We start from the raw sequence: 24,179 nt of genomic DNA, 5'->3' as shown, positions 1-24,179 counted from the left end.
GTAAACAAATCATCACAAGCCGATAACCTGCGTTTATATCGGCGTAGAATGACATAAAGGTGCATATCCAGGTACATCTTCACCAAAAAAAAGCTCGTTTTTATTAACGGGTGTTTAGAGAGACACAACACGGTGGGTAAAAAGAGTGGAGGAAAAAAAATTAGGTGTCGTATTCACAAGAAATCCTAAATAAAATAGAAAAGGTCTGTGCACCTGAAAAAGTCCATAGGAGAATAAAAAGTTTAAGAAAAGTCTACGTTTATATCAGATTCAGGAATATGTTTTTATATCTTTTGATATTACACTATAGAACCCACATCACATCTCATTAGTTTGAAGTAAGGGTGTGCAAACTTTTGCACTCATCTACACTGGATATAGAATTTCTCAGAATTGCTCTGTGTGTGTGTGTGTGCAGTCAGTACAGTATGTTTAATGTTAATCCCATATTTCTCATATATAAATATAGTTTATAGAGTGTAGATGATTTCTCTGAACGGTGTTGCGTCTTTCATACATGATCGTCCATTTATTATGTCATACTTACTTTAAGTATGAATATCAAACACAATATCACTATCAGTATCTCCACTTCTATCTCTTTGATGATTGAAATATTCGTATCTGTATCTGTAAGTGGGCGTGGCCTAAACAAGGAGTTTTTTTTTTATGGTTTTTTTTTTTTTTTCCCCCAAAACCCTGTATCTGAGGCCCAAAGTTTTCATTATCCATCTGATTTCAGGTCAGTGTAGGAACGGTTTATATGTATGAGAGAAATTTCAATATGAAAATAAATGATTTTTTGTTCTGTGTGTGTGTGTTTGATCTCAGGTCAGTCATCGTCCAGCTCGGTGGGAGAAGTGGTGATGCACGTGGATCTCATCTCTCACCCCGGCACTGGAGAACATAAAGTCAACGTGAAGGGTAAGCTGAACACACACACACACACACACACACACACACACACAATTTTAAGCACTTTATATAATTCTTCATCTCGAAAAGACGCCTCCTCGACTCTCCTCATTTCAGTAATGATGTATATTTTATGACGGACAGCGCTCGGTGCTCTGGTTATTTTATGACTGTAATAATGATGCAGCTGTACTTTAACAGCACACACACTATCTTTATGTGTGTTGTTACTGTACACCTCCTCCATGCGCACGGCAATAAAACGACCTCCCTTGCAGAGATAGAAAGGGATCGAGTTTTAGTGTCAGAAAGATGATTAGAGGATAACATCTTCACGGCCAGAATGAGGAAATTACTCGGATATCACCTGAGGGTTCATTAAGCATGAATAACGCTGAATTAAACTGCACACCATTTGCCGATCACATCACTTCCGCAGTGGAAGCGCAGTGGTTAAGGAGCTGGTCAACTGCTCAGAAGGTCATGAGTTCAAACCCCAGCGCCGCCATTATTGGGCCCTTGAGCAAGGCCCTTAACGCTCAATTACTCAGATGTATGAATGAGATAAATGTAAGTCGGTATGGATAAGGGCGTCTGCCACATACCCTAAGGGTAATGTACTTCACAGTTCTTATCACTAATATGGGCTGGCTAGTGCAATGTTTGTGCAAACTGGTGTTGATTGTTGTCTTTTAATGATAAGAGGATATCAGTTGGATCTGATTCTTCCTCTAACTGGTTTCTGGAGTTAAGTATTAAGTTTCCTGAGGAGAGGGGTTTGCTAAAATCTCTGGGGTTTTTTTTTTTTTGGACCGTTTTTAGAGTCAGTGACAAATGATGCCGGTATTTATGAGGAGAAGTACTCTAATCACGCATTTAAGTCCATTTTCCAGACTCCCATTTCAGATTATTAAAATCGGCCGTGCGTGGTTCACGCCTCCGGGGTTGCAGTCGCCAGGTTTTTCTTAAGCAGAAGTGTTTCTGAGACGGGGTTTTGCATGTAGACCGCCGTGTAAAACGCAAGCGTTTGTCTTTAAATCCAACCTAAAAACATCAAACATCAAAGAGACTAATAGGATGATGTACGATGAGGATGCATTGCCCTAGTCGTAATGATCGCATTAATCACCGGTTTAATTGAATCAAATGGCTTCTACGCTCATTACTCAGCAGTGCATAGAATAGAATAGCACTTGATCCAGCGCGCTGTTATTTCGCATTTTGTTTTGCTCCACGTTCTTACCCATGCGCACGCTTTAATTAAAGAGACTAAATTCGAGGGCCTGATAGTTGGATTCCTAATTCACGACTCTGATTTGTTAATAAAATAACGCCGATGTTTTTGCGTTCGACGCGCTCCCCCGTAAAGAAAACATGTCCACGGCTCGAAGGATAAGCTGACCGAGCGCTCACTCGCTCTTATACTTACTGAGAAACCTTAAGTTCCTTCTTCATTGTATCCGTAATGAAAATGCAGGCTTTGAAAGAAGAACTAATGTCTGCAGTTACGACGGTGTCCTTCCTGGATTTTAAAAGGAGTCATATTGATCTCATCTCGGCTATTCCCTAGTGTGTTTGAGTGTCTTTACAGCCGAAGCGTACGTTTCCAGCGTGCCGTATCGTGGTCACGTCAAACTTGAAGCTTAAATATAAGCTCAGAATCATGCAAAACTAAGACACGCCTCTTTTTAATCAATCTCCGCCCCCTGCGTGTAATTTCTAAATAGCGAGTAAGTCTGTATTCCGTTACTGTGAAACAACTTGCCCTCGATAGGAGTTGAACAATAAAAAGTTAAAAGGTTAAGTTACGTCTGAGGTCTAAATCTCAGTATTAATCCCTCGCTCCGATATGAGTGTCCTGTTTAATGCTGTAGAGGAAACCTATAAAGTCAGATATTAAACTTGAACCCGAAAAAAAATCGTCAACGTTTTTTTATTATTATTATTATTATTATTATTATTATTATTATTTTGCAGTGGTGGGTGTGAACAACATCAACTGGCAGACGAACACTATGTTCCGACCGTTTGTCGAGATCAACGCCATCGGGCCGAACCTCGCCGACAAGAAACGCAAATACAGCACCAAGACCAAGAACAACAACTGGTCACCCAAATACAATGAAACGTTCCAGTAGTGAGTACTTCATTCATTCGTCGTTCATCAATCCTGCCGGACTTTTCTCTGGTCCATGCAGGATATTCTAGTCTTAGTTTCTAAAATCAACTTGCATGTCAAGTGAATACGGTACAAAACACGTGTACTGTACGCACTCGTCGGGGTAAATTTGAGGTCGTTGTGTGCGACAGCCCGGGAAAACACTTCACGCGGTCGAATTGTAAAAACGTCACACTTTCACTTTGAACCGCACCACAAGCTGAAGTAAAATCCTAGAAGTTTAGAAAAGCACATCTCGCACAGATTTCATTCACAAATTTCGCCGAAAGGCGCGGCGCCTTCTTTTACACTTATGACCTGATCTATTGATTAAAAAAATAATAATAAATTACTGCCGAATTTTATACAATTAAAGGTTCACACTGGGAAACGATGTCCGATGAGCGTTTAAGCGCTCTTCGCCATTTTGTGTTTTGTGTAATTCTTCGCTCCTGTCGACTGTCGTCAGATAAATCATACTGAGAGAGGATTTTAAGAAGGCTTTAAAACACGTCTTTAAAACACGAGCTTCCTCACGCCAGCGTCTGCTCCCGAGTCAGTTTAACCTTAAGAGGCTATTAAAAAGAAGAGACTTATTCCAGTTTATGGTTGTTTTTTTTTAAAACTAATTCCCTGGAAGGATTTTGTCCTATAATTTGCATACTGCAACATGATTGGATCGTCTAATTTATGATGTAACAACTTCAAGGACAGTCTGATGTCATTTTCCAGTGAGATTTTCACCCTTTGACTAGTCTGTGCATTTGAATAATTAAATTATTAAAACCATTATAACATGTACGATGATTTAAAGGTTTTAATTGTATTCTATTTATTCGCATTTGCACTTTAAGCGTCGAAACCCCGTTGATGTCAAAACTTCAGAAAGTTGAGCACGTCACGTAAAAATGGTTTCATCAGGAATATTAAGGAATCCTTTTGCGATGTCTGTTTTTCACGTTTTCATCTCTTTCCTCTGCAGTATCCTGAGTAGCGAGCACGGGCCGGAGACGTACGAGCTCCACGTGTCGCTGAAGGACTACTGCTTCGCTCGTGAGGACCGCGTCATCGGCGTCACCGTGCTGCAGCTCCGAGACCTGATCGATCAGGTCAGCTTGAACGCCGCGTATCCGCTCATCCGCAGCGTGAACATGGACGAAACGGGCCTCACCATCATGAGGATCCTCTCGCAACGGACCAACGACGAGGTGGCCAAAGAGTTCGTACGGCTCAAATCGGAAACGCGCTCGGCCGAGGAAGCGTCGTGAGGAAAAGATCGCGGACGACGGACGCGGTGAAGAAAAGAAAAAAAAAACAAAAAAAAGAGTGAAATAAAGAAAAAATGAGGCAGGATGTGGCAACAGCGCAAGAGAGTCGTGTTGTTCGTTTCTGTGCATGTGTGTTAAACATCTGTTGGAATGTTCATTTGAAAAACTAAAAGCGTATGTACTACAAGTGTTTACCTGCTGTATGCTCACTATGAAATAATATATTCTACGTTAACGAGACATTGAATACGTTTTTTGTATGACGACTAGTCTTTTTCGAACAGGTATTTGTTCAGATAAAGTGCCAAACCCTATGAGAAAAAAAAACAAAACAAACAAACAACAATTTATCCAAAAAAAAACACAAAAAAATCATAACGGTTATTGGTAATGTTGGTGATGTTTCGAATTTGCTTGATTATTTTGTGTGTGTGTGTGTGTGTGTGTGTGTGTGTGTGTGTGTGTGCGGGGATCATAATCTCTTTATCTGTGTAGCATTTTGTCTTTTTTCCCATTTGTCTTTCACGTTCACGCTTTTTTTTTAAATCCCTCGACCTGTCCGACTCTTTTTTAAACAGCATTTTTTTAAAAACGGCGAGGACTGCTATCTAATTCTTCGTAGGCATTTGTAATTTTATAGCCACTGACAACAGCGAGGGCCGCCTTCAGTGCTGAGCAGAACGGGCCGCGTGGGTTTCGCCCTGTTTCTTTGTTTGGGTTTCATTATTATTCGTTCAGGCTTCTCGACTGTTTCCTTTAGTTCATTTCGGCTTCCAGCCTTTCAGAATGATCACTGTGAACATGCGCTTCGAAAGGCAATCTCAAGCATTCACACCACGGGCTCTCTCTCTCTCTCTCTCTCTCTCTCTCTGAATCTCTCTCTCTCATGCTCTCTCTCTGTCTCTCTCTCTCTCGCTCTCTCTCTCTCTCTCTCTCTCGCTCTCTCTCTCTCTCTGTCTCTCTCTCTCTCTCTCCCTCTGAATCTCTCTCTCTCTGAATCTCTCTCTCTCTGTCTCTCTCTCTCTCTCTGAATCTCTCTCTCTCATGCTCTCTCTCTGTCTCTCTCTCTCTCTCTCTCTCTCGCTCTCTCTCTCTCTCTCGCTCTCTCTCTCTCTCTCGCTCTCTCTCTCTCTCTCCCTCTGAATCTCTCTCTCTCTGAATCTCTCTCTCTCTGTCTCTCTCTCTGTCTCTCTCTCTCTCTCTGAATCTCTCTCTCTCATGCTCTCTCTCTCTCTCTCTCTCTCTCTCTCTCTCTCTCTCTCCCTCTGAATCTCTCTCTCTCTCTCTCTCTCTGTCTCTCTCTCTGTCTCTCTCTCTGTCTCTCTCTCTCTCTCTCTCTCTCTCTCTCTCTGAATCTCTCTCTCTCATGCTCTCTCTCTCTGAATCTCTCTCTCTGAATCTCTCTCTCTCTGAATCTCTCTCTCTCATGCTCTCTCTCTCTGAATCTCTCTCTCGTGCTCTCTCTCTCTCCGAATCTCTCTCTCTCTAGTGCTCTCTCTCTCTGAATCTCTCTCTCTCTAGTGCTCTCTCTCTCTGAATCTCTCTCTCTCTAGTGCTCTCTCTCTCTGAATCTCTCTCTCTCTCTGAATCTCTCTCTCTCTAGTGCTCTCTCTCTCTCTCTCTCTCTGAATCTCTGTCACTCTCTCTCTGAATCTCTCTCTCTCTAGTGCTCTCTCTCTCTCTGAATCTCTCTCTCTCTCTCTGAATCTCTCTCACTCTGTCTCTCTCTCTCTCTGAATCTTTCTCTCTGTGTGTCTCTCTCTCTGAATCTCTCTCACTCTGTCTCTCTCTTTCTCTGAATCTCTCTCACTCTGTCTCTCTCTTTCTCTGAATCTCTCTCACTCTCTCTCTCTCACTCCCTCTCTCTCGTGCTCTCTCTGAACCCCTCGCTCTCTCTCTCTTCTTTCATTTCTAAAATAACTGCCAAAGTTATATTTAAAAAAAAAAAGAATATATTTGTACAAAAGCAATCCATTCACTGTATGAAGATAATTATACGCTACGTACTCGTGCCATGTTGATATATTTTTTATTTGTTTGTTTATTTCTATGATTTATTCTGCGATGCTGTGTCTGATGTGTTGATGAGGTGATTCTGAAACGCAGATTTTGGGATCAGATTTCCGTGTTTATCGGATGTGAACGTTATGACGTGAACGTAAATGTCGGTTTACATGCGCGTTGTCTCAATCGGTCATTTTGGTTTCTTTTTCTTTACAGAGGAAAGAATTTAATATTTGGTAATTATGCAACATTCCTATGTATTGCACTGATGGCGAACTGTATGTCATGTAAATATATTTAGTGAGAAATTGTAAGCGCTCGTCTGTTTTTGTGGGGGGGTGGAGGGGGGGATGGGGGGGGGTTTCAGTGAACAAACCAGGACGTGTATATGAAGCTACATCAGCCCGAGATGACGGACATTAAAATGCTACAGCATCGGAAAATAGCGAACGACACAGGAGCGACGTTCAGTATTTTATTCATTTTTTTAAACTATAACAGCAGCTCTGACAGTAGTGCGGCTGCTCCTTCTAATACGTTGTCGTTTCTATAGTAACATCGCATTTAAAGCCACGCTTAAAAAAAACAAACAAAAAAAAAACACGCGTAATCGTTTAGATGGTGAGCGTAAGTGACTTACTGCACATTAGCCACTTAGTAGTTCAAATGAGACTGACGGAGAGCATTATGATATTAAACACATAACCTCTAGCTATGCGTTAAATCATTACATATTCATTTCATTTAAAGTGATATCTTCGGTTTTTTTGTTCAAACTCACAGTGTATCGTTTAAAACATTTGAAACGGCTCTCAAGCTATCACGGTCCCATCACTTTTTGTTGCGTGGTTTGTTTTTTTTTTGTTGCAAGAACGTTCATGCTACGTTCACACGTACGACGATTTTATCGCTGCAAGTCGCCAGTCGCCGTCGCCACTACTGGTTGCCATAGTAACACGGGTGGAGCAACTACCATTCCGCTTTTGACGAGAAAGCAGTTTTCTTGCTGCTCAAATGAAACATTGTGGAGGGAGAGCGATCTTATATCAAATTCACCAGTGTAGATATGCATCGTATCCTACGAGACGAAGGAGAAGCCGTGCGCGCTCGACCATCTACAAAAAGCACAAGCGCAGAGTAGCTTAGCTTAGCTTATGGAATTGAGTAAAACGCCGGTGTAGCTTCTATCTCAGTAAGTGAGCGTCACCATCAGGGTGTCATTCACTACGTGTTCGATGGCGACCGGGAGCCGGACTGCAGATCTTCGGCCGTGGCCTCCGTGTTTCCTGTCCGGCTGGATGCGGCTCGTCCCCAGGCGCCGAAGCAGTGACAATCCGGGGACTTCACGCAAGATTGGAGCTACACTGGAATTTTGCTCGATTGCAACAAAAAGTGAGCATTTCGTTATCATTTATTTAATTAATTTATTTATTTTAAATCTGCTAAGATCCTAAACTAAGCGACGCTACGCTAAGCTACTGCCTCGATGGCGCTGCTCCTGCTAGTGAGCACGGGGTGGCCAGGGATGACGTTCGCTCTACTGTCTTCACTCCCATTGGTAGTCGCTGCACCACGTCGCTCCAGATTTGCATGAAGTTAAACTTTCTAAGTCACTGGACACGCCCACATCCGGTCGCCAAGAAGTCACCGGAAGTCGCCGGGTCTCACTGGAAACGAACGGCCTCCGGTCGCATTGTCACTGCGAGGCGCTCTATCTGTGAACGTCCCTTTACTTGAACGTGGTTTTATTTAAATCGGTGTCTATGTAAAGTCAGAAAGGTTAGGGTCAAAATTAGGGGCGGGGTTTCACAAGTCACACCTTTTTGCAAGTCGAAACGTAGTTTCATAGCCGTGGTGTAAATTCTTATACATGTTGTCCTTCTGAGAAACGCCGACCGTGTGGTTTGCGAGAACTGTCATGAGAGGAATCAGTAGAAAACACAGTCATACCACTGCTCTGTTTTGAGTTTCTATCAGACTGGCCGAGAGCACTGTCACGCCAAGCACGCTGACTAGATGTTTTTATTATTATATAATCATTTGTTTAAAAAAAAATGCTACAGCGCTCATGGTGTATAAAATAAAAACATGAATATAACAACTATAAAAAAATAATAGTTCTTCTATAGTTCTATTCTAACTAAACACTGTTATGTAACTTAATTTAGGGGCGGGGCTTAACAAGTTGTATCTTTTTGCGAGCTGAAGCGCGTATTATGGATCGTGGCTATCACGTGTCCTGATTTTTTGCGATCCTTCAGCTCTTTATTGATCCAACACATCAAATATTTTAACACGTAACCCACTTTCGATCAATACTAATGTCTTTAATGTAACATTTTGCAGACATGCGATGAATAATACGCGCTCGATATCGCGCGCGTGCAGAGAAAGCATCTGTCAGAACCACACGCTCAGCCGGAGTGACACTCCTGCCAGGTGAGACGCTATTCATAGCACGAGTGAGGAACGAACGGATCGATACAGAACGAGTCTTCAGAGACCACAGAGGCCATCACTCTCACTAATACCGACCTCTACACGAGCTGATCTGTTCGCCTGTTGCACGACAACAAGTACGGCTGAGGACACGCTTTCGTCCGCGAGAAGTCACGCGAACGGAGTTTCAGATATCACACGTGAACTGTTAAACTCCACTTCCATAAACCCGAGATGCTACGAAATACAACACCAGCACGGATTCTGCCAAGTAGCAAGATGTTTCAAGTGATAAAAACCTGCCCTCTTTCGAATATATCACCGTTTCTATAGTAACAGCTCGTTCGCCGCAAACATTTCACATATTCCGGGTCTGGTAGTAAACGAATTAGAAATCAGGAGACGTTTATTTAACGTTTATGGAATGAGTCTGCGGTGTTTTCTTTTCCACCACAGGACACTGTCCATTTCTTTTTGTTTTTTTTCTTCAAAAGAGAGGCTGGTGAGTAAGCGACTGCTATAATGTAAGAGAAGAGACAGGAACTTACTTGTCTCACACACCTTCTGCAACATGAAATGTAACTAGAAACAGATAAAAAATTGTGATGCTAATTAATAAGTATAAAATGGTAACTGTTGGAATGTTGCTGTAGTATAAGGGCCGTGCTGTTAAAGGAAAACAGTCCACTTCATGTGGTATAGCAAGAAGTATACCAAAGCAATTCAGGTACAAATAACATGCTGTGAGCAGAATGCTTCAGAGGACATGCGTGAAGAAACTCCGGAGTTCCTCCATGTTTGTCTTTTAAAGGGATTGCGAGCATTCGACAAAATACGACACCTGAACTTACCCAAGTGTGATTAGTTCTGCGTTGTGCTTCAGGTGAAATAAAACCCAAATCAAAGTCTTTGCTCGTGAATCTCATCAGCATGGACTGTGTACTGGCAATAGCACCTGATACCATCCGTCCATCCATCCATCTGTCCATCTGTCCATCCGTCCATCTGTCCATCTGTCCATCCATCCATCTGTCCATCCGTCCATCCGTCCATCCGTCCATCCATCTATCCATCCGTCCATCCATCCATCCGTCTGTCCGTCCATCCATCTGTCCATCCATCCACCCATCTGTCCATTCATCCATGCGTTCATCTGTCCATCTGTCCATCCATCCATCCATGCGTCCATCCATCCGTCCATCCATCCACCCATCTGTCCATCCATCCACCCATCTGTCCATTCATCCATACGTCCATCTGTCCATCCATCCATCTATCCATCCGTCCATCCATCCATCCATACGTTCATCCGTCCATCTGTCCATCCATCCATCCATCCATCCATATGTTCATCCGTCTATCTGTCCAGCCATCTATCCATCCGTCCATCCATCCGTCTATCCATCCATCCATGCGTTCATCCATCCATCTGTCCATCCATCCATCTGTCCATCCATCCATCCGTCCATCCATACGTTCATCCGTCCATCTGTCCATCCACCCGTCCATCTGTCCATCCACCCGTCCATCCATCCATCCATCCATATGTTCATCCGTTTATCTGTCCATCCATCCGTCCATCTGTCCATCCACCCGTCCATCCATCCATATTCCCTACAGCTTATCCTACAAACGTGCTAGCCACTAACCCACCCCCCCCCCACCCCCCTCCCCCGAACCCCCAGCACCTGATACCCCACCATGAAACTCTTGGATCGTGAACTCGAACAAGCATCAGGGTATTTTCCGGTTCTTATTATAACCTGGTTGATTGTTCCTGGAAGTTCAGACATGACCTTATATCATGCATTACATTCTAAATTATAAAGTATACCACACGGCCCAAGTATACCTCCAGATCAACACGGAACTCTAGACGCTAAAAATAGAACATGCCTCGGCTGTTCAGAATGACCCAGAAATATCTTTATAAAGCGACCAGCACGCACATGTACACCAAGCAGTGTTACGAGTGCTCTTTAACCTCATGATTTAATTGAGTAAATAAAAGACAAGTGCCATAAGGCTGATTTGCTATTGCTCTGTCCAGATTTATGAATGTCTGACTCAGTATTCTATACGAAGCGCATTAACCACACCACAAGCACAGAGAGAGAGAGAGAAAGAGAGACAGAAGGAGAGAGAGAGAGAGAGAGAGGGCAAATGACTTGGGATGCAGTTGCCATGGATACCGTTATAAAGGTTCGACAGAAGATGAAAATGATCCCACCCTGAGCACTATCTATAAGGCAGCACATATATCACACAGAACAACGGTTCTTTGCAGGGTTGTCCTCCATGCGCTGAAATAATCAGACATGTCCAAGCTCTCAAAATGACAGGGGCAGAACGAACAGCCGTGCCGTCATAGCCGAAACATTACCGCACCACTCCAGATGGATGAAAATAATTACGATTGTTCAGACGTAATGACAGAAGCCTCGGTACAACTCAGCGGTTCAGGAGAACGCAGACCCACCAGCCGTTACACACCGTTCTCACTCAAAAATACACTAAAGGACCTTCCCCTTAATAAAAACCATGAGGAGAGCCTCTCGTGCGAACGTCAATTCAAACTTCTGACTCCACGAAGGACACATCTGCACATCTTCCCCCATCTTGCAGTAATAATCCAGATCTTTATCTTCCTACTGGAACGACGTGCAGATGTGCTGCCCTTTCTTTCTTTCCGTCCCGGTAAATCGACAATGTTTTGAGTTCATTAATGTGAAATAACATCTAGTACAGTACGTTCAACTTCGCTAGCATTAGCCACGTACATACAGGGTGTCCTAAACGTCTCCGTACATCGTGGGACAATAACACGTTTTTAGCTAAATGTCTTCCAAAATTGTTCGTGCGTAGTTTACATTATTGATATTTTTTTCAGACAGCCTCTAAGAACACCCTTGACGAAAGAAGAACGCACGGAGATCTTTCTCAGGAGGATCGGAAGCTGACGCGGTGGACTTTAACAGGAAACGTGGCGAGCTCATCACACACGACACTGTCGCCAAGCTTCTTAACAAGTTCATGAAGACCGGAAGTGTCGCGGATAAACCGAGAAGAAGTGGCCTTCGTCCACGAAGATCCGCTGGCGAAGGCACAACCCACGTGGTGCCGGTGTACATCGTCCCTGCAGTATGGAGACAGAGTGGGACACTGTGTTTATCATCAGTTAACTACAGTATATCTATTCGGGAAGTCAAAATTCCATCCAAAAATGGTCAAAAACGTGTTGTAAAATAAAAAAAAGGTCTTTTTCTATTACACACACACACACACACACACACACACACACACACACACACAAATACAACTGTGTAGTATTATTGGTGAACATAATTGGTTCTAGTTCTGAAAACATAAACAAATTTGCGTTTTATAGCACCGAGACCTTGACCAGAATAAAGAAATAAAACAGTAAACACACACACACACACACACACACACACACACACACACACACACACACACACACACACACACACATGCCCACAACAAAGTAAAAACTGCACCCATCCCTTCAGTAAGACTCCACATTATTCCTCTTGGGGGTTGGCAGTTCTGGTAAAGACAGAAGACTCGGACGCTGAGGTCAGAAGGATTCGATGCTGAGAACAGATAGACCTTAAATAAAAGGAAGATTAGAAACAGAGGATGAAAAAGATCACGATGGAAAAAACCCTTCAGATTTCCTGCAAAGAGAAATCGCCTGGTAGATAGTTAATGACTTTCCTACAAGTTTTACTCGTCTTATACCACAGCAACTCACCAACAATTACAATTTATCCTTTATTCAAAAACAACACTCACTCACTCACTCACTCACTCACTCTCACTCACGCTCACTCACTCACTCACTCACGCTCACTCACTCACTCACTCTCACTCACTCACGCTCACTCACCCACTCACTCACACACTCACTCACACTCACTCACCCACTCACACACTCACTCACACTCACTCACTCACTCACTCTCACTCACTCACGCTCACTCACTCACTCACTCTCACTCACTCACTCACACTCACTCACACTCACTCACCCACTCACACTCACTCACACACTCACTCACACTCACTCACACACTCACTCACACTCACTCACACACTCACTCACACTCACTCACTCACTCACTCTCACTCACTCACGCTCACTCACTCACTCACTCTCACTCACTCACACACTCACTCACACTCACTCACACTCACTCACACTCACTCACACACTCACTCACACTCACTCACACACTCACTCACACTCACTCACACACTCACTCACACTCACTCACGCTCACTCACTCACGCTCACTCACTCACACTCACTCACACTCACTCACTCACTCTCACTCACTCACGCTCACTCACTCACTCACTCTCACTCACTCACACACTCACTCACACTCACTCACACTCACTCACACTCACTCACACACTCACTCACACTCACTCACACACTCACTCACACTCACTCACTCACTCACTCTCACTCACTCACACTCACTCACACTCACTCACACTCACTCACACACTCACTCACACTCACTCACACACTCACTCACACTCACTCACACACTCACTCACACTCACTCACACACTCACTCTCACTCACTCACACTCACTCACTCACTCTCACTCACTCACACACTCACTCACACTCACTCACACACTCACTCACACTCACTCACACACTCACTCACACTCACTCACACACTCACACACTCACTCACACTCACTCACCCACTCACGCTCACTCACTCACTCAATTTCAGTAATGTTCTTATTGAAACTGATGAATATTATCAAATAAAGGATATTATTTCTCATATACCACAGCAACCTGACAATGATTTTTATTTATAAAAACACTTGGTCATTTTTATCCATGTACAGTTGTTGTGGAACATCTGTTCCTGTCCTCACTGTCGTTACAGCAGCTATAAACAGACGTTCCCTCACCCGCCTTTCTTTTTTCTCTCTCTCTCGAAGTTAATACGACCAAAAATAATAATAATAAATCGCAGCTTGTCGTGTTCCCGAGGAAACGCGTAGAAGCGTAAACTCCTCCGTCCTGAAGATGTCTAAAAACTTAGGAGTTACAACTTTACCCCTGACTGTTACAAAGCGCTGACACTGGAGACTCCTTCCATCAATGATCAGTGAAACATGAGAACTTCACCTTATCAGTGAATGCATACATTTTTAAACCTGTTTACGTGGAACATTCCCCGTACGAATCCCTGCGAATGAGCCGTTACTATAGAAACGATAACGTATTACAACGAGCGCATTAATATACGCCTGTGATTTGCAGCTGTTATACAAAATTAATTTACACCTCCTGACCAATCACGATGCAGAATTCAACAGCGCTGTTAATCTACTGGGCTAATCGTCATGCCTGTCAGACGACGAATCAGTTGAGTTAAAGCACAGGAAGTATTGAACGTCTGAAGTGCTCCAGTCGGCTATATTTTATCCAGCAAAGCTCTTTGAGAGGTCCTTGTGGTCATCGAGCCTGTCCTCGTCATCTGTCCTGTCCTTCCTAGAGCTGTGCGTTTGTCCCAGCTGATAAAGTGATGGGAAAACGCTCTGTACATACGCAATAAGCCAAAGCACTTCAATCTTGACGTCAGCTCATTAAATACAAGAACTTCAACCCTGACACATGCTCGTAAAAATGAGACACAAACATCAGACATGCAGAAAGACAGTTCTGGATGGTCCTAGTAAAGACAAGGTAAGGATGAGGATGATGCAAACTGGGTGTAAGACACAGCCGCGGTGAGGAACAGCTTTCCGAAAGCATTGCAATGCAGCGTCAGAGGAGAAATGAAGGACGTCTCTGCACATCACAGATCGGTGGGCGTGTCCCTGAGTACATAGACGAGCACGCCTTTTAAGCAGTTGAGCAGACATTTGGCTCTCGATCATTTCCACGATTGTACTCAAGGACGCAACTTCTCTCAAAAATCGTATAAACTTAGCATACGTTATCCAGCTAGGTAGTATTAACTTTGAGAGTAAAGATAATAACAGTCCTAGAATATGTCTTAGCCCACGTCAGCTAGCTCGCTAACACAATATCAAGGATGTTCTTCTTCCTAATCAAGGTCTTCCATCTACCGCCTTCAAGGCATGCCCTCCCACTGCCATTTTCCAAGTATATAATTAAAGACGCACCCACGTTTCGTGTCCATAAGTATTTGGACAGTGCCACAATTTTCATACGTTTGCCCCTGTACACCACCACGATGGATTTGAAATGAAGCATTGAAGATGTGATTGAAGTGAAGACGCCCGGTTTGAATCCAAGGGGTTTAACGAAAACGTTGCAGGAACTCTTTAAGAATTATAGCCATTGTTTTGTTTTGTTTTTTGCGGTAAAGGCCTGGCAAAGCTTCTCAAGCGAGGGAGGAAACTCAGCATTTGATGATGTCCATGGGTTCCAGATTTCAGGAACTGCAAAGGATTTGGAGCAAAGTCTTATAAATAGTCCAAATATTTATGGTTATGTGAGTTTGACTGTGAAACTGGAGGGACTCCATACCACGTTAATGCAGTATTGTTGTTAAACCGCTTGAGTTAAAGCTGAAAGTGTACAGAGGCAGAATTAAGCGTCATGCTGTCACTGTCCAAGTACTTATGGACACTGAATGGTAATTAGACCCCATTGGAAGAGGGCAGACTATGTGAAATGTTAATGATCTACTATCTACTATAAACAGAATGCTAACGTTTATCATTTTGAAGACTATCATCTCAGATTTGCAACATCTCTAACAACTTGGTGCCGTGACCCCGATGGCACGCTAATACTGAATCTCATGGCTGGGGGATGGGTCTTCTTCTGCGTTGTTCTTATTTCTACAACCCCAAATCCCAAAAAAGTTGGGACACTGGATGGAATGGGCAGAGTTTGTAGATCTGGAAATGTATATGCAGGTTTTAGAGCAGCGTATACGTCCATCCAGTTGTTGGTGTAATACAGATACAGATATAATTTATAATAATAAGGACAACTTGAGTAATATTTGCTATTAAATGTTGGTAACCTGATATAATAAAGACAGGAAGTGATAGCGGACCTAACGGTTTAAACAGTCAATGCCAACAGCACATGAACACCTTGATGATGAAGCCCAGTGCTGCGTGTTTGTGTGTGTGTGTGTGTGTGTGTGTGTGTGATGCACTGAGGACTGCAGAAGCGTGATTATGAAATATGAATCAGTCAGTCATGTGTCTGTATACTGATGTTATGTTCCTCAGTAACAAGCTTAATGGGAGCTGTTGCGTAAACATAGATAAATCCTCCACTCACACACACACTCGCACACACACAGGCTGATGGATTTGTTCTGGAGGAATGGATAAGGAGGCGACACGAGAAAGACATTTTCATCGCCGTGACATCCATCAGGACAGTCGTTCATCAGCAGAGGAATTGTAAGGACGACGGTAGCATCTCATTCACCTGCTGAGAAAAATCACACACACACACACACACACACACACACACACTAATTCCTCTATACATCCTTTCCACCCCAGCGTAATACTTAATGCTCAACTGACCCAGATAAAAATATGCATAATTATTATTAGTGTGTGTGGGACACTCCTGAACACACTCGTAACCCCTAACCCTAGCACAGGTATGGATATGTTATGGACATGTGACCTGTGACATGTGACCACACAGCTCATGATCTTATTTTTTTTTCTAATATAAACAATCTTGTTTATTTTCTAAAAAATTAAATGAAATTAAAAAACAGATTGTGGATTATGAACAGCAGGGAAGAACCCTTGCTGGAGGAATCCTTCATTAGCTTCATCTGGCATGAAATGCAGAGGAAGCATGGTCGTCAGCTCCAGAATTTTTGGCACCCCTTCCTGAAAAATGAGCGAAAAGATTAGCGCAGTGGGCGATGTTTTGAGCTTAAGCATATGGGAGGAAAGCATTTTTACTTCAACACAATGAAGTGTCTTTAGTAGGTTGATGACTTCTTCACTTCAGACCACAAGATTACCAAAGCATCAAAGGTATGGACTGAGATACTCATTGCAACACGATGATTCTGTATCCTGCAGCCATTTCGGTATCCTGCAGGCATTTCTGGCCATATTTGGAGTTTGTATCTCCTCAAACGATCCAGCTATGCACAACATTTAACCTTCTGGCTCACGCAAACCAAGTTTCCTGCTGAAGTTTCCTGAAATCTTGAGAGGAACCCAAGCGTCATCCTCCTCTGGCCCTCATCACACAGCGGAACGACCGTAAGAAGAGGATAGGTACGAGTGATATTACACTACAGTGCTCTTGAAGCCTGGATCGTGATTGGTCAGAAGGTCTTGATTAGTGTTCTATAACAGCAGCTCTGACAGCAGTGCAGCTGCAAATCACACGTTTATATGAATGCGCTATCGTTTCTATAGCAACGGCTCATTCACAGCGACGTGTACGGCGGACGCTCCACATAAACAAAAACGAGTAAAGTCTCTGCCTCTCATTCATTTCTATCTCTCCCCGTTCTTAACTTGTCTCTCCTTCTCATTCACCTCTCTTGACCTGCATATATACCGTCTGCATGAGAAGCTGAGGAGTGTGAAAGCAGCATTGCATCCGGACACAGCGAGGTAGAGGAGAAGAAACCCGGAGCTGAAAGATATCGAAAGAATGATGGAGTTGGGGGAGAGTTTGATGAAGGTCAGGGTCTCATTACTTGCTTTTCACCTCATGTTTGGAGTATATATATATATATATATATATATATCTCACCACGCTTTAACACTGCAGCACAATATATCAACTCTTTTAGAATTCTTTGCATGCATTATTATGAAGGCACGTACAATTCTACACAAATCGAAAAGGGAAAAAAAACACATGAATAAACAAATTGAAGATTGCAACAAAAACGCGTATTGAATTGTTTATAACCGGATCCCCTAAAGAGTATTTCTCAGACAATCTAGAGAACGTGGTGCACTTTTAAACCTTATCCAGGTGAATCATTCAACCTTCAGACGGACTGTTCTACCTTCAAGCATACATTTAAAAAGTTTGCACCCCAGGGAATGAAACTCTGTTACACACGGACCTCCATCATGTTTCCAGATGGTGTTCGAGAGAGGAGAGAAATTCGATCTGAAGCAACAATTGATGGAAACTAAAGCAGCAGTGTGGTCAGACGTCGTTATTTCACGTCAATCAAAACACGAGAAACGTATAAGCATCACGCTAACCCCAGGGGGCTTGGGTGTGGTTAAGGCTTAACGGGGTTTTGTGCATTTCAGAACACTTTAAACGGAAGAGTAAATCATTTTCCGAGCGCTCTAGCACCAGGTCGCTTTGTAAACGTCTTTAGCTTGATGTTTTTTTTACTGTATACGGTGTGGAAACTTTCCGCTAAAGTTAAAACAACATCTTTACTCTAGTCAAGGTCAATGCTGCCGTGATCATGAAACGCATCAACACTTGGATTAGCGTCAGACACGTATCCCCTCCTGTGCATCTGGCAGATCCCTCAGCACACAGTAAAGTTTAATAAAGAGTTTTTCATCCCTCACTTCAATACCAAACCGGAGTGTTCTGAGCTCCAAGGGCAACAAAGGAAGTAGATTACAGAAGAAGATGTAAAAAACCAATGGGCTGTTGTGTTAAATATCCCAAACAGGAGTAAGGAGATGATGCTAGAAGATCCATCACGTATTATAACCATTACACAGATGATGCGTCTGGGGAGTTTTTCAGTTCTTTCATTTCAACAAAACTAAAATGGTGTCTAGATGTAACTTACAGTATGACCTTGTGTGTACGGTGTAAGGGTACGATATTCTTTCTTAATTCAGTTCAAAGCTCCTCTCCCCATGGAGCTCTGATGAGAGGCCCTGATCCAAGGTGAAACACCTACAACAACTATTCGTATATATGCCTATGTAATACCAATGACCAGTAAAAATACAGGTTTATATTCCTGTGATGCGCTCTAAAAGGCACTAAAACTCTATGGTTTCTATAGTAACAGCGCATTCACAGAGACCTGTACGACGGACGCTCTACATAACCGGATAAAAACGTGCAGTCGTTCACTGTAAAAGCGGATCAGTTCTTTTAACTCCAAAAATTTGAGGAAACGAATTACCTCAAAAATTTTAAGCGGATAAATTAAATTTCTTTAAGCCCAATACACGTAAATATAACAAAAATTTAACACAAACTTTGTCATTTAAAATGCATTTTTGTTGTATCTAAGTGCATTTGGCTTAAAGAAATTGATCCACCAACGTAAAATCTTTGAGGTAATTAGTTTCCTGAAACGTTTTGGAGTTAAATGAACTTATCCGCTTTTACAGTGTTGTTTAGGAGACGTTTATTTAACATCGACGGAAGGAGTCTCCAGTGTCGGCGCTTTTGTGTTTGTGAATTGTTTTTCTTATTAACTTCAAGAAGAATAAAAAAAAAATGTCTGGTTGTTTATTGCTGCTATTAACGTACGCGAGGACAGGCACTTAAACTTAAAATGAAGACGTTATTTAAATAATAAATCAGACGGTATAAGACGAATAGAACACTTTGAGACATTCGATTTTATAGGAACGTAATAAACTTTGGGTTGGTAACAGTAACTGCTTCATCTCATCACGCAACTGTTGATTAAATTCCCACAACAGCATGACACAAATGACACAAGTGCATTTTTCACTTTTTCTCCCCGCCACACTACATCACTCCCAGCCTGCATGACTCCAGCGGTAATGAGTCGCTCGGTTGTTAAGCCTGAGAGCTCATTAAAGAAATCAGATGGTGTTTCTCAGGGTCAGGGCGACTGCCTGTAGAACCTTCACGACCTGTAGAACCTTCCGTAACCCCCATTCTAGATTTACATCTTTAAATTCAGTTCTTCTTGTTCATTTACTCGGAGTCTGCACAGATATTTGTGTGTGTGTGTGTGTGTGTGTGTGTGTGTGTGTGTACAGCTTCGTGGTGTTAATGAAGATAATCTCCTCAGTGACACTGACCATTAGGAGAGGAAGTGTGTGAGTCAGACGCTTGTGTTATGGATCATCACTCCACATTATGGTTGGTGTGTGTGTGGGTGTGTGTGTGTGTGTGTGTGTGTGTGTGTGTGTGTGGTGTGGAGGAGGTCTTGAACAGCTCACTAACCCCAAACAGATTCCTGCAGGGCACAAAATAGGATCAGAGAGCAGAAGAATCTGTTTGGGGTTAGTGAGCTGTTCAAGACCTCCTCCACACCACACACACAAACACACACACACACACACACACACACACACATATATATTTATATTTCCATCTTTATTATTCCTCACCGTTATTTAAACACATTCAGTTTTCCACTCGTCCTACTTTTAAAAACTATAAGAAAAAAAACTTCTGAAAGTATTAAACTCCCACTTTGTGCCCCATATCCTATTCCCCATGTCAGAGAATCAGGGGCACTATGTAGGACACTAATATCAGGAGCAGATTTGGTGATTTACAGTTTGTTCATCTTTCTGTCACAAACACTATCATCAGTCCACTGTGGGCGTGTCCTAATCCACACACCGTAGTCACTATGTACTGTAGGCCACGTACATATCATCATCAGTCCACTGTGGACGTGTCCTAATCCACACACCGTAGTCACTATGTACTGTAGGCCACGTACATATCATCATCAGTCCACTGTGGACGTGTCCTAATCCACACACCGTAGTCACTATGTACTGTAGGCCACGTACATATCATCATCAGTCCACTGTGGGCGTGTCCTAATCCACACACCGTAGTCACTATATACTGTAGGCCACGTACATACCATCATCAGTCCACTGTGGACGTGTCCTAATCCACACACCCTAGTCACTATGTACTGTAGGCCACGTACATACCATCATCAGTCCACTGTGGACGCGTCCTAAACCACACACCGTAGTCACTATGTACTGTAGGCCACGTACATACCATCATCAGTCCACTGTGGACGTGTCCTAAACCACACACCGTAGTCACTATATAGGCCACATAAACAACATCCTCTGTCTAATGTGGAAGTGCCCCAAATTACACACCTTTTCACAATTTAGGCCATTTACTTTGGAAGTGTCCCAAAACACACACATTATTCACTGCTTGGGCCACATAAACACACCCTAGTCCCACTACAGTGTCGTCACACATGTGCAGTGAGCATTTAATACTGAACATGAGCACATCCATATTCAGACCTCAGACGTAGCTACAGACTGAAACTCTATTCAGAATTTACCGCAGAGTTACACACGTGGGGGAGGAGTTTGAGTAAAATAGAGGCGTGTCTCAGATATGTGCAATTCTGACCTTGAACTTAAGCGCCACTGTCAGACAGTTTACTCTCAAGACTCAAAAACAGTGAGGAAATGCAAAAGTTCAAAAGTTTACTCAAACTCAATGAGAAAAGTAAAAACAGTCAAAAGAAGCGTAGTGCACAAAGTTTTCTGACTAACAACAAATCATGGAAAAAGAAGTGTAGCAGTAGGAGGTGAACTCCTCAAAAACCTCCTACAGGCTTGCATCAGAAACTCTTTGTTTCTCGGTAACTTTGTGTGCTGTGCTGAAACGTTACTGCCTCTGTCTACATTTAATATACAGTGCAGTGAAAAAGTGTTTGCCCCCCGTCTGATTTTTCATTTTTGCATCTTTTTTTAATACTGAATGTCATCAGATCTTCAACCAAAACCTAAGAACACATATAGGAGAGCCTGAGTGAATGAAGAACCCGTCGATGTGAAGTTCTTATTTTTCAGTTTACAGACAGATTCTCCTGACATTCCTTCCAGAATGGCAAGGTCCTGATACATCAAAGCATGTCTAAACCATCCCACCACCACCACCACCTCCATGCTTGACTGTTCCCGTGAGGTTCTCACTGTGAAAGGCAGGGTTTGGTTCTCATGAGGCCCATGTCATTCCACGTTTAGATCCACCTGTCCACAGAACAGTGTTCCAGGACTCCTGAGGATCATCCAGGTGCTTCTTGGCAAACAAGAGGCAAGCATTCAAAGCAACTTCCTGAATGATTTTACACCTTGCTCTGGGAGAGATTTCCACAGGATGGACACTAAAAGGGCATGTTTGCCTTGCACCTCCAGGATTGGGGGTTCGAATCAGTTTGAGCGGGGGTTTCCTCCCCATGACACATGATTGTTGGCTGATTGGCATTCACAAATTTTTCATAGCAGGAGATTGTGCCCTGTAATAGGTTAGCACCCTGTCCAGGGTGTCCCCCACCTTGTATCCCCTGGGATAGACTCCAGGCTCGCATGTGATCTTGTCTAGTGGTATAGAAAATGGATGGACATTCCCAGTGAGATTAACAAGTATTCCAAACGGCCTCCGTTTGGACAAAATGGCTCTAATTGTGGTTCAGTGGAGCCCTAAAGCCTTAGAAATGGCTTCATAACCTTTTCCAGACTGATAGGCTGTCCAAAATATCTTTGCGCAGGTCTTCAGGAGTTTATTTATTTCTCTCTCTTTGTGGCAGGACTTTCTTTTACAACCTATACGCTGTCAAGTTCACATCTGAAGAAGGCATAATTGCTCTCTGAAGAAAAAAGATTGAAGCATTAAAGTACAGACATAAGCAAGACAATACAGGTAAGAGGTTTTTTTTTTTTTTGCCGTATTTGGTGCAATTAACCACAACATATTGATCTCTCTGCTGCTAGAATTACTGAGTCTCGTCTCGCTTAAATCACTAAATCAGTGAAACTAATAAAACAAAAAGGTAGGTAGTTATGAGAATAAGGAATGTAAGTCTGGACCCTGACACATGCTGGGTCTTTATTTTTAGCCGATAAAGTGGCCATTACACTTTCTCTGGCAGTTCAGGGTGTACTCTTGGATCCAATTTTTCTTTTGAACCTCGAAATAAGGGATTTTTCAAAAAAGGCGTTATTATTTTCCACCAGGAGAACGAAAAGCGCAGAAGCTCCTGCACAAGGTCCGAATTCAGTCGCTCATGTCTAATGAAAAATGTCGGCTTGCATCACTTCAATTCTTTATGTATAGCCCTAATGTATAAAGTCCTGCATGCTTAAGAGTCACTCTACCTTATTTGTTTTTGGCGTCTCCAATCAGTTCTCGTCAACGTCGGTTATCGTGCCATTTCGTTAGTCTTTTAAGACGCCGTATACGACATCCCAATAAAATCTCAGCAAAATTCTATAACAGACTGTGTGAAAGAGTGTGTTCTCCACGTCATTATACAATGTAGAGCGTCTAACGACAGAACCTGCGACTGAAGGAAATGAGCGTCATCGGCTGACGTCGTTAATCAGCATGATCAGCTGGTGCAGAAAACAGGCTCGCATAGACACTTTAAGGAGATTGATCTGTCCATTAGCATGTTTTGTTTATGTTCCATCATGACGGTTATCATATCCGTAGCTGCCTCGTGTATTTGGCTTTATCCTATAGCCAACCGTCTCCATATCAGCACTCACGGGATGAGATCTGAATCGGAAACGCCTCAGCTGCCATCGCACAAAGTCGGCCGTCGATAACGTGAGCATGTGACGTTGTGCGTTTTTACCATGTGCCATGTTTGTCCAGAGACCATACAGAGTAAAGCCACCTTTAATACATTTTCCTGCAAAACCGAAGAGAAAACACGACGCTGCGGATGGATAAGCGAACAGACTTCTTTCTTTATCTCTCTCTCAATCTCTTTCTCTCGGTCTTCCCTTCCACCTGCCTGCATTCATTATCCTCCTCCATGACCATCTGCCTGAGAAGGCGGAGTGTGAAGAAGCCCTGGCACACCGGCGACGAGGGCTGGGGGGACGGAGAAAGAGACGCAGACGGAGAAGGGGAGAAAATACGGCAGAGGCCGTGTCCGGGGTTTAAAGATTGTTCACGTGTCAATCCTTCAAACGAAATCTGTATGTTCTTTCACCACGCATTCAGCAGTGTGTATCCGACCGTGTGTTGCTACTGCTATTAAACCGAGGGCTAATCTGTTCACGTGAATTCTCTACCTGATACGTTTCCATATCGAGGTTGTTTCTTGGACTTGGTGTGTGTTGGTGATGCTTTTTAATACAGAGTAACAATTATACTTCTTAATTAGAGAGCTGCTGTTCCAGAACATTAATCAGTACCTTCTGACCAATCAGAATCCGCTATTCGGCAGCGTTGGATCAGGTGGTAGAGCGGGTAGGGTAATCGTAGTGTTGGCGGTTCGATTCTCAGCCCACGTGACTCCACATGCCGAAGTGTCCTTGGGCAAGACACTGAACCCCGTTAGAGCCTTGCATGGCAGCTCTGTTATCGTTGGTGTGTGAGTGTGTGTGTGTGTGTGTGTGTGTGTGAATGGGTGAATGAGACACGGTGCTAAAGC

The 24,179-nt window shown here is 43.1% G+C and overlaps 1 protein-coding gene across 4 annotated transcripts in view; it reads left to right on the top strand.

Annotated features, from left to right (window-relative positions):
- Positions 1–5,275, top strand: part of LOC128607100 (protein unc-13 homolog C) — a 179,760-nt gene extending 174,485 nt beyond the window's left edge. For all 4 annotated transcript variants that reach the window (XM_053623744.1, XM_053623745.1, XM_053623741.1 and 1 more), the window contains 3 exons: positions 832–924; positions 2,893–3,052; positions 4,056–5,275. In XM_053623744.1, the coding sequence (XP_053479719.1) occupies positions 832–924; positions 2,893–3,052; positions 4,056–4,341 (539 nt within the window). In that variant the 3' untranslated portion in view covers positions 4,342–5,275. The remainder of the gene's footprint in view (positions 1–831; positions 925–2,892; positions 3,053–4,055) is intronic.
- The last annotated feature ends 18,904 nt before the right edge of the window (positions 5,276–24,179 follow it).

This window comes from Ictalurus furcatus, chromosome 4, assembly GCF_023375685.1.
Source record: "Ictalurus furcatus strain D&B chromosome 4, Billie_1.0, whole genome shotgun sequence".
Taxonomy (NCBI): domain Eukaryota; kingdom Metazoa; phylum Chordata; class Actinopteri; order Siluriformes; family Ictaluridae; genus Ictalurus; species Ictalurus furcatus.
Note: the sequence above shows the minus strand (reverse complement) of the source record. Positions and strands in the feature narration are given on the sequence as shown.